Source organism: Grammomys surdaster, unplaced genomic scaffold (assembly GCF_004785775.1).
Source record: "Grammomys surdaster isolate TR1022 unplaced genomic scaffold, NIH_TR_1.0 126115, whole genome shotgun sequence".
Lineage (NCBI taxonomy): Eukaryota > Metazoa > Chordata > Mammalia > Rodentia > Muridae > Grammomys > Grammomys surdaster.
Window position 1 is genome coordinate 4,224,037 of NW_021620923.1, and position 12,391 is coordinate 4,236,427.

The following is a 12,391-nucleotide window of genomic DNA, read 5'->3' on the forward strand; positions in this document are numbered from 1 at the left end:
GTATTGGACCTAAAATAACTCTGGCACACCGAGTTACTTAGAATTGCACATGAACAAGTGAATGTAAACATGATTCTCAAAGGTTCTAGATACTTTCAGTACTGTTCTTTGGTTTTCAGAGAAGATGTTCCTGCATTCCCAGGGAAGCCTTCAAGTGGAAGGACAAGATATACACTCAGCTACCATAATTCCAAAGATCCGGAGAAATGCACTTTGTACCCACTTAAGATTCTGGATTGTAAATGGAGAAGTCACTCCTGCCACAGCTCCCAGCTCCCAGAGCACATGAAAAGCTATTTCAAGAACTCACTTCTTATCTAGAAAGCAATGGGTATTTCTGTTCATTACTTATTTTTTATTAGGCCAAAAGTAAATTTTCAACACTAAAATTCAAATGTTACTAGGCATTCCCTTACAGCAATAAATTCTAATTAAATTCAGGAATAAAGCATTCAGTTGGAAAGAAATGTTAAAATATCTAACTGAGATTTTTCCTATAAAATCTACCATGTGGTAGCTTTGTTCTTCCTGATCAACACACTCCTGTGACCAGCAAACGCAAAGCCCATGGCAAACATTCGCTTCTGTTCAAACAATAACCATTCAACACAAAATTGGGAGCCAAGTGCTATAGTTTTCGACTGTGGTTTGAATATAAACTGTTTCCCATGGGTGCATGTATTTGAGCACTTGGTCTCGAGCTGGTCACCATGCTGGTCACTATGCTGGTTATGCTGGTCAAGAGGGTTATATAGGAGGGGAAGCCCTGGGCTTTGGTGTTTTCTAGATCACCCTACTTTCTCTTCCTCATCTTCCTCCTCCTTCACCTCCTCCTCTTCCTCTCTCTCTCTCTCTCTCTCCCTCTCTCTCTCTCTCTCTCTCTCTCTCTCTCTCTCTCTCTCTCCACACCCCCCCCATGCAGTACGCACAAGCCCTCCCTGCTTCATATGTGTATGTATGAAAATGTGATCAGCCAAGTTCTGGTTCGTAACCCCACGCTCTGCTTGACTGTTGCCCAGACTTTGCCATCCTTAGGATTGTCCCTCTGAGACTGTAAGCCAAAATAAGCACTTTCTCCTGTGAGCTGTCTTTGTCAGAGTATTCCATTGCAGCAGCAGAAAAGCAACTAGACATAAAAAGGATGTTGGGGTCAACGTTTTCCCAAAGCACCTAAGTCCTGAGAATAGGAGATTTCCACCTGAACCAACACTAGATTTAACTTCAAACTTAGTTAGGATGACAACAGTAGGGGTTTCTAAAACACTATAAATACAACCAATAAAAACATAAAAGTAGCTGGATATGTCAACTTGTCTATATATGAGTAAATTTGAAGAAAAAGCAAAACCCACCACTCTTGTTTTTCAGAATGGTCTGTGGGCAAAAAATGTTTTTAAGGGTAGGGATTAGACTTCTATATATACAAACCATCTCAGTCATGGGATCAAAACAGAAAATTTGACTGTTCTTTTTTTATTTTTTCAGAAGTCTTAGCACATGGTGCCCCTTATTTATATTTTAACTTAGTTTATTTCTTGCTTTCCTTTTCTACATTAAAGAGGGCAGAGATTGAACAACGAATCAACAAATGTACCTTTTTATGAATTAATTATATGCGAAGGAACAAGTCAGTAAGCCCACTTGATCCCAGATTTTGTTGGGTGTTCCAATTATGCATGAGTTATTCAATAGCCTGGGATATCCGTGTTTTATGTGGACAGCACAAATTTTGAGCTTCCCGAATCACCTTGATATATTACAGTAGAAAATCCTGCTGGCTTTGTTGATTTTGCTTTATCAGATCATGTGGTTTGTAGTTGCTTGTGGTGGTGGTTTTGTTTTATGAAAATTTTGAATTATTTATGCTTTGAGTTAGATCCAGAGATCACACGCCCCATTAAAATTTCAAACCAAATGAAGGTGCACTCACTTAACAACAGTCTGCAGTAAGGCTGGACTCCCAGGAAGGAAGAAGAAATGAGCAAGGAGAGAGCCAGCTCTGTGACAAGAGCAGCACTTCCTCAGATAAAAGGGTTCAGAACTAGTCAAACAGGACAGTCTCTGTCACCCTGCATCTCTATTTCTATAGATGGTGAATCTAGGGATGAAGTCAAACCAGGGTCAAACAAGGAAAGACTCTTTAAAGATAAACTGATTGAAAAGCAAAAATATAGTTTCCACCAAAACAAACAAACAAGCAAAAAACAAAAGAAAAACAAAAATCAAAACCTTTACATTTTGTTTAAAAAATAAAACAGGCTTTCAAAAAGCTATGAGACATGTTTGTTTAAATGAACACATTTTAAATTAGAAAGTGTTTTTATATGAAAAATCACCAACTCGATGATAACATTTTCACCATAAAATTGACACTTAAAACAGAATGCATTTTCATTATTATTTTCCAATTAATGATTAAATATTTCTAACTTTTTCTAGTGTCTTCTCCAGATTCTGTATAGATTCTGGAGATCAAAACTCAGTTTTCCATTCTAGACTACTGACTCCTTTCCAGTCCAAACCTTTTTTTGTCCCTTTACCATTAAATTTGGCTAAGAAAGCAAAAAGAAAAACAAACAAATACAAATACAAAACAACATAAATCCTTTTGTTTAAGTGTTTTTCTTTCCCGTTTCTTTGTTTTACATTTATTGTTACCAATGAACTCTAATTTCAAAAGAGCCCTCAACTGCATCAAGCACCCATTTACTCTGATTTTAACACGGCTTTCCTGAATCCTCCTAGTCTAAATGGTTTTGGTAGAAGAAGCTCAAAAACCAAAGTCTCCTAACGCAGCTTGACGCTTACTGCCTGCTAAACACAGTAGCCTCTGTTTACCTCGTCAGTGCCTATAGTGCTTATCCACATATGAAGATACGATGAAAGGTGAACCTGCAACATTTGTCTTTTCAAGTGTGTAAATTTGAGTTCTTGTGTGTGTGTGTGTGTGTGTGTGTGTGTGTGTGTGTGAGAGAGAGAGAGAGAGAGAGAGAGAGAACAAGATGGTGTGGATAGATATGCTATAAAAACACACTGTTCTGGTGTTCTATATGATTGTATCCCATAGACACACGGATATCACCCAAAAGATACATAAGACGTATTACCAGATCAACACAATCTGGCTTTGTCAATAAATTTAAACAAGAAAGGCAAACTCTGACCTCCTTATACATATATCTAAGGTTGTCTAAGTAGAAATATTCATTACCCATTGTATATGAGAAAGGTAATATTTATACTGGATATTACTGACTACAAAATGTTCAAATATATTATACAATACAAACTGGGAATGAGCTTTTAACAAACAATTATTGTTTATTTCCATGTAGGTTGTCAGAAATTAGCAGGCTTAGAAACCACAGAAAATAAGTTTCTCTTTCATGATGAGCTTTGGGCTCACCCTCCTATGTGTGATACCAAACTAAGTTTAAAGAAAAAAAAAAGCTACCATCACTGCCCCTCCTGAAGATTTAAAATAGCACATGAGAGGAGGAAATAGAGGGTTTGGTTGAAGCCCATTAAGGAAGTTTATCTCCTTTTGGTAATGTGTGGCTACTTTATAGATTTGTTCATTTAATTTAGATATATTGATTGATTGATTGATATTTTATGTGAATGTATGTGGGGGGAGGGTGTGTACATGTATACTCATGTACATAGTTGCATAAAGGAGACTAGAAGAGAACATGACCACAGTTCCAGGCAGCTTTGACCTGTGATTTGGTTTCTGAGCACAGAACCGAGTCCTCTGCAAGAGGTCCCAGGAACAGTTCTTAATGCTAGGCCATCTTTGCAGCTCTCTCTATTATTAATACTTTTAAAAATCTAATCAGTTGTATGATTTTTTTTTCACTACAGGAATATGACCTGCATCCCCTCTCTGGCTCTGGATAGATAGGAGACATTCTTACCTGTCTCAGAGATTATATGATCATAAAGATATTCTACCCCAAATGAGCCTGCCAGTCACCTTGACAGACAAATATTGCTCAGGAAAGCTGTCTATTACAGTGACTTCAAGAAACATGATATACCTGAATACATGCTAAAAGACTGGCAGAAAATTTTCTCTTTTGCAAGATATGAATATATAGCCCCATGATCCACTCCCAGGATTCAGCAGCCTGCAGATCCTTCTCTCTAAGCGTGAACTCAAAAAAAGTGTAAGGCTTTTGCTCCTGGTATTGGCTCTTTTGCTTGAAATCCCATGCATTCTTGCTCTCTCTGCATACACTTGCCTCCCAAGTAGCTACATATGGGCTGGCTGAGCCTGCCTGCATCCATGACTTCTATTTCAGAAGTCATACCCTTTCCTCTTTCTCTGATCCATCCCTCTCCTCTTGCTGAGGCTAAGATCTCCAGTTCTTCTATTTTCTTGCACTGGTCTCTAAACTCCAAATTGTCCTTATATTTCCTTGTAAGTCTATTTTCAAATTTATCGGAGACTATGAACTGGCACGAGTCCCTGTTCTCAGTTACGATCTGATATCTTAAAAATATAAATGGATTGAATACCTTAAAGCTACTCATACTAATCAATGGACCTTTGAAAAGGATTCTTAAAAAAATGCCCCTATATTTAATTAAAACATTATTTGGGACCCATAGATTTACCAAAATAAGTAATAATAGGTTAATAAAATAAGTAATGAATATGCTTGCATGTTTAGAAAGATATGCATTAAATCTTTTCACCCCACTCCACCCCAGAAAAACTCTGTGAGTCAGGCACAACACTATCATGAAGAAGTGACTGCACAGAATAAAGATTTCTTGTCCTCATTCATACTTATAAACACCTAGAAGACTTGATACAAAGCAGATCTTTTTACCTTCTATGCTATTCAGTCATTTGCCACACATTTGTGGTTAGTCTACAAACTGAGCTAAGTATAATTATGTTATAATATTCCCAGGTTGAATACTATGAGAATGAAGAAGGGCCCAGCTGTGGCCACTTCCTAGTTATACACCATTAAACATGTCCCTTTACTGCTCAGAGCAGAGATAAGAGCAGCTGCAACTGGGATGAAGCCTAATTTAGTATTCACCTAACCTCTGTCCCCAGATTGCTTATGAACTAAGATTTGGCGGAAAAAGAAAAGGATGAAAAACAAAAACTGACAGAAAAAGTGACACACTTCATTTAATTAACAGTTAGTGGTAGTTCTTTCATAACTGATGATATGATATTGTTTTGAAACCCTAATCTAGCAACATTGTATCCAGAAACAAATGAAAAGCAATTCAGCCAAAGTGGTGTTTTCTAGGATTCTGCAGACAGAGCTGAATGGTATGGAAAGCAGAGCACATATCCACATGTTCAAAGATTGTGGAGTTAGTTTATATTTTTGTGTCCATTGGCTTTAAGTTTTTCATAAGAATGTATTTTGATCGTTCTCGTTCCTCTGCCACAGCTCCTCCCACAGCTCCTCCCAGGTCCCTCCCATATCCCTATGCAGCAGATGGTATGTACTTTGTTTTCTAAAACAGAATAAAATCAAAATCAAAACAAAACCAATGAAAGAAAAAAAATTACCAAACCAAAAAGAGACAGCAACATGCAAAAACCATGGAATCATTTCAATAGAATTATTGTTTTCAAACTTTACCAGTGAAGAAGTAAAAACAAAAAATCTATAAGATAAAATGCAAATGACTAAAACATGAATAAACAATCTAACAGATTTTCTATAACTGCTCCAATTAAATATTAATTTCTTAAATGCTTTAGAAATTCCTATGTTTGTGAGAACAAGTTGTGTTTTTTTTTCAAATTATCTTTAATCTTTTTAACAGTTCAGTCATTATCCCCCTCCAGTTCTGCCTTCTGATAGTTTCTCATCCCATTCCTCCAGCCCTATCTCCAAGAGGATGTCCTCACACCTCCACACCCCCACAACCCGCCAGGCCTCCCCATTCCCTAGAGCCTCAATTCTCTCAACCTGTAGGGGCATCTTCTCTCACTGAAGCCAACGACTAAATACCCTACAGGGTACTTGTCTGAGGACAAGGATGAGAGCTCTGGGATCGGCTGCACTAGTCCTGCTTCACGGATAGGAAAGTGGAATGTGGATAATCTGGACAGTTTCTGAGTACTAAGTTTGTCAAAGATGCAACATGTTTAAGAGAGTTGAAAATGCATTGATGTTAAGCCACATGAAGGTGTGTTAAGAACACAAGAACACACGCACAGTAGGGCACTTAATAAACACAGTTACCAAGCAGAAAAGACACAAAGGAAAGAGCATCTAACAGTGCAGAAATCCCAAGCAGAGGAAGAATGAATGTCTCAGGGTTCAGATGGCAAAGAGCCTGTTTGTGGCATTCAATAAACTGAAACAAAGTGGCAGAGTGGAGCAATCAGGCAGGAGACCAAGGGTGGCAATGGGGGTGTCTGGTCTGTCATTCAAGGCTAACAGGTCCCCTAGAGGACACAGAGATACTGAAGACTTTTAAGCAGTACAGGGACATGATGCCAAAATTAAAAAAAGAATAATAAGATACTTAAATTATAGCAGCTAGTAAGGAAATATTAAATTTTATAAACATTTTTACTGATAAAATTTAAAAGTAATAAGAGATTATGACTTAAAAGCAGAGGAATCCCACCCTTAGATAAGGTACTAGATAGAGTGATTCTTTTAAAGGATTCATTTAAATTCGAAGCTATTTGTTTTTCATGAAAAAAATTAGAATTAATTAAAATTAGAGAAGAGCTCTTGACCCTATATAAAAGAATAATTTGAAAGTTACATTTCCTATCACACATGTGGTCATTTAATCAACCTTATAGAAAAGTAGATGTTAGAAGCAATTACAATTGTTTATTTTGTTACAATTCTCAATTTCATGTACAGAGTTTCCCAGAGGAATAAACAGTTGTCTGTCTTAGGTTGAACACAATTAATGTGTTAAAACGAATGTTTTGGAAATATTACGATTAATAATCTAGGTAGAGTAACCCATTGGTTACTCTATGCCCCATCTCTGCAGAAATTTCTCTACTGTGAGAAACACTAAGAAAGAAGAAGTGATTCACCTTAGAAACTGTCTGGAGCTTATCTTCCAAGTTACAGCTTGCAAGTAAGAGAGGATATTGAAAGTCCTGAGATTTCATGTAAAATTCTCAGAAATATTGAAAAACTCTAACATGCAGAAGCATATTTTTTATGGAAAAAAGAAATCAGGCTCCTATACATGTTTTGTAATTGTATTGGTCGCTCTCCAACCAAGAAGTCTGACTCTCCTAAAATCCAAACTCCAAACATACTGATGTTTGCTGTAGAGCAAATGATATGGAAGCATATTAGTTAATTTTCTTGTTTTATTATTCAACATTCTCCAGGTGATGGCCTTCTACCATTTTGTTGCTTTCAAAAGTAAGTATTTTCCTCATCACAATGTCCCTCGGCCATGACTTTCACCCTTGCGACAAAGAACCTCATGAGCAACTACCTCAGAGAAAATCCAAACCACTTGCTTAATACATTGATATTTGACAACTACAACTTTAGCATGCTTAATATTAAAATAGTCCAGTGAAATCAGAATGAAGAAATTCAAGATAATAAGTTTAGGATTTAAAAATATTTTAGCATTCTGATTGACCAAAATATTTAATAAAATTCGAGGTTATATTTTTTAATCTGAAAGACTAATTCAAACTATTCATCATTGATATTAGTTAACATTTTAAGCACAGATTTATTTTGTATATAAGTCACACTTACCCATGAAATTGAGATAGCCTTCTCCACCAAGGCCATGAGTAATGAGTCTAATCATCTTGTGAAGCTGTATTCCTCGATCAATTACTGGAGTGAAAGGAGCCAGAACGCTCATGTTCGTGTACATCTCAGCATCCATCAACCAAAATGCCAGTGTCTTGTCACCAACCAGTGCCTATAAAACCAACTCATTGAGGTAAATGTGGGGCATGGGTAGTAAGACTAAGCAGTCATAACATGGAGGAGCATAGCACGGAGTTACACAGGATGATTAGGACTCAGTAATGCACTAGGTAGCAGGAAAGAGGGCTCTGCCAACATGCACTACTCAAGACTAAAGGCGGTTAACTAATGAATGCACTCATCATTAACAGGGCAATAATAGGGAACTGTGAAGTATGGGGTCTCATTCTCAGTATGTTATTGTAAGTTTCACATTGGAATTACTTAAATGTTTAAACCTATTATGCCGCTAAGCTATTCTAATTAGAATGGTTTTTCTGAAAGATGAATACAAGGTGTACAGCACAGATTCCAAAGCAATGTGCCTGCCTTTCCTTCTTGTGTTCTTCTGTACACCTGCTTGCTTTTGTAATCCCTGACTCTGTGAAAATGTTTTGATGACTGTAGTTTTTCAAAGGGAAAGATTATTTTCAAGTCAAATGACCCTGTTAAAAATACATACCATTGGGATAATCTTATATACTGAATCATATATATATATATGTATATATATATATGTATATATACGTATATATATATATGTTAATCTTAGATTACTTAGATGTTCTTAGATACATCATAGTTAAGAGTTTATGTAAAAATTATCTAAAACCTTTTACTATGTACTATATGTATTTATACTTATCCACTGTACAAATGTGTTTAAGTGACGTTTTAATATGTCACTTATTCAGAGTACATTTGCTTTTGTAAGGATGATGCATTTGGGCCACTTTTGATAAGCCTAACCATTTGAACTCCTTAAAAGAATGAAATAATTCTCAGGAAATCCACATTTCTTTCCAGATAGGCTAAAAAGCTGAGAAATAAATTGATAAACTTTCATTTTCACTTTTCTTATTCTATCCATACGGTTTTATTTAATTTATTCAAATAAATATTCATGTTATATGTTGGCAATTTACAATGTGCTGAGATTTCTACATGTCTGCAGCAAAACAGTAATAACGTATACATCCATTTTAATTTTCACTGTTTTATAGTTAGTGAGAAGCTCCCACTCCCAGCTTCTCAGCCTCTTTTCTTCAAGCTGCGGCTCTTTCCTAGTCTGTGCTCTCATGGGTATGCATTTGATCTGTTACATCCATCACAGACCTTACAACTTAAGATGGTAAAAAAGTAATGGCCAATTAGGAAGTTGCAAATTTAGTGTAGGCCTATTTTGCACTTCAACAAATTTCTTTTTTTTTTTCAACAAATTTCTATTTAAGGTTTAAAACAGTAAATATTTTTTGGTAAATAATACCTTATCACAAGTACTTAAATATGTGACCTTGGGGATAAAACATGAAGTTTAGCAAGGACAGAAAATTCAAGTTTACTGTATTCACAGGCAACAGAAAGAGGTGGGTATGAGACAGAGACTTTGACAATGGTATATTTGTACATTCTTAACAAGAAGATAAAACTGAGAAGCTATTATTTATAAAACATGCCTACTTGTATTACAATAACAAATACACTTATTGCCATATCTTTCTTAATATTCACAAAAATTTCAAGATATTTATTGACTTCATTTATAACCCATAAAATAGAATTTCTATATTTTTGATAAAAGTGATCTAGGAACAGTGATGAACGCCTTGAATTCTAATCCTTGGGAGGCAGAGAAAGACAGAGCACTGTGAATTTCAAGCAAGCTTGGTCTACATAGTAAGTTCCAAGACAACTAGACCTATATAGAGAAACCTTGTCACACAAACATAAAATAAATTAAAATAGCTTTAAATTGCTAAATGATGCCTCCCATCCTGACTTCCTATATTTATTATGAGTTGTAGGAATAGAGAGAGTATTCAAGTGTAGGGGTACAAAATGAATGGGAACATACTCTCTGCTTGTCCCAATGCTTGACGGCAATATTGAGCACAGGCAACTAACCTTTCCATGCTGAATTTTAGCTGCATACAGAATGTGATACTTCAGTGGGAGCCTCCCAGGTGAAGTAGGTGAGAGGCAAAGTGTAAGACTGAAAGAAGGCAGATGTTCTATAGTATTGAATAGAAGGTGTAGATCTGGGTAAGAGATGGAACGGTCCTACATGATTGACTTTGAGTGGCAAGCCTCAGCCAATAAAACTAGGTTGACAAGTTGATGTCTGCCCTTTGGAAACGGCTCATGCTGCAACAGAGAGGATAGACTAAAATGGTACAAGTACCATCTGGTGGTCAATGATGAGAGGAGATTTATGTGTTTGAAGGAAAAGTGTAAAAGAAGAAAAGGTGTATTTAGAAACCTATCACTGTAGATTAAAATCACCACTTATGAACACAATATTGTTAATGATTGAAACTTCAAGGTGGCCAGTTGTACTGCAACTCAAAAAGTATAATTTGTGGACCTACAAAGTGAGTTTAAGATGTTTTTCAAATGTGAATTTATATATGTGTATGGACACATTTATGTTCCAATACCTGTTAGGTAACGATAACTGTTTGTAGTTAGAGATGCAACAGAATACAAAGAATAAGATAAATATTCACATAGAAGAATAATGACTTTATCCATATTCATTTACCTGATCATGGCTCTCTGCATAAGCCACACATTTTTCAAGGTAGCGTCTATTGGTGAGAGTATAGACTATATTGCCCATATTCCAGTCTTCATCTTTAAATTCCTTAAGTAACTACATACAAGAGAGAAAAGCAGCTTCTAAGTGACACAGATATCCATACACATAAGCCTCAATCAGCAGGTATACATATTATTCTAAATCATATGACATATAGAGTGAGTGATGATATCTTTGTTTGTAGTTTTACTGAAAGTCAAACTTCAAATCATACAGAATTCAAGAGAATTAAAGCAACTGGCAACTGGACCAGGTAGTTATCTATCCTTAAGGTATGAATAAGGCTAAAATGCAAGGGTTCATTCATGTTTACTACATACCAGTCTATAACGTTAGATTCTGCACATGTAAATAGAAGAATATGCCATGGATACATGTGTACAGGTGATATGAGTTGTTTTGCATATGTTTTAAAATTATACTTTGAGATCACTACCACTTTCTTATTACCTGTAGTAACTGCAAGATCATGACTGGCAGTCAGGTTTGCACCGCTTTACTATTATTTCTCACAAGGTTTTCCTGTAACTTTAACACACTAGAGATGCACTTGCTACATTTTTAGATTTGACTAAAAGTGCCTTACCAGGAACAGCATTTTGTTCCACTCATAAACAATGATAATTAAAACAATTATTTCAGAGTGGAAATGCTAATTATCACAAAATAATTATTATCTTAATAGAGACTACACTGATTTTCTTTCCACTTCATTTTCTTCAGTATGGCTTCTGCCCTTTAACCCTACTGTGAAGCCATTGACCTACCTCAGACCTCAGATGGCCAGCTCTTGGGTCAGTAATTGCTCTTTCTTAGATAAATACTTCCCGTACATGACACTGCTGACCTTATTCCTTCATATGAATTGCTCTCCACTGGAGTCTACCACTGGGTACTTGATGTTTTATCTTTTCTAAGCACCATGGATATCATGGAAAATTTTCCTTGTCTAGCTTCCTCAAGGGGAAGTTGCTTGAATTTCTGTTCTAAATACACCTTCTCTATTATTCAATATATTTTTTCTGCTCAGGCCAACTCTATTCAAAGCATCAAGGAAACTTGCTTCTAGGCAAAGCTGCAAGAAGGCTGATGGTTCCTGTGGTCTCATATTCATGGCTTTGTGTATCTCCTCATCTTGAGTGTTTTGAATCTCAGAAGAGGATGCTATGATGAATGCAGTCTGAAGATGAGATCATAACTGAGCAATGCAGCCAGTTTCCAAAACTGTGGCCAATTGGCATATAAATAGAAAACTAATGAAACATTTTGGTAGCAGAAAAACATAGCAAAATTTCTAGAGGATTTTGCTACAAGAAAATGCTAATGCAGGAAATTAGAAATTAAATTCGTTCCATGTATACTACATTCTGTAAAATACACCATAGAAGTGGGGTCCACAATAGTTGTTGCTAGGGATTAAGAAGTGATTGGCAGTCAGAATTAAATGGATGTCTACAGAGACAGCAAGGAAGTATTCCACAGCTTACCTGGACCAATAATTGCATGCATTAGGGCATTGTATATTTACAAATTAGGAAATTTGGAAGAACTTATTATCAAGCACATATGAATATATAACTTTATCGACACAAAAAAGCGTAAGTAAAAATCTATGTTTCCATCTCAAAAATCACACTGGTTACTCAAATGGTTTCTGGTAGAGCAGAGAATGAGTTCAAGAAAATACATAGGTCATCTTTATATAAGAGCTTTGGTTATAAACTTGATCAGACAAAACCAAACCAGATATAATGCGTACTCCAGATATTTGTAAATACTTAAGAGAATGGTTTAAATATAGTGATTTTCTAATAAACTGAGTATTAAGGAACAC

General features: G+C 35.9%; 1 protein-coding gene across 1 annotated transcript in view; it reads right to left on the reverse strand.

Moving 5' to 3' along the window:
- Positions 1 to 12,391, reverse strand: part of Gbe1 (1,4-alpha-glucan branching enzyme 1) — a 222,166-nt gene that overhangs the window by 48,860 nt on the left and 160,915 nt on the right. The window contains exons 11-12 of the mRNA XM_028756259.1: positions 10,501 to 10,611; positions 7,740 to 7,911 (exon numbers count right to left, since the gene is read on the reverse strand). Coding sequence (XP_028612092.1) covers positions 7,740 to 7,911; positions 10,501 to 10,611 — 283 coding nt within the window. The remainder of the gene's footprint in view (positions 1 to 7,739; positions 7,912 to 10,500; positions 10,612 to 12,391) is intronic.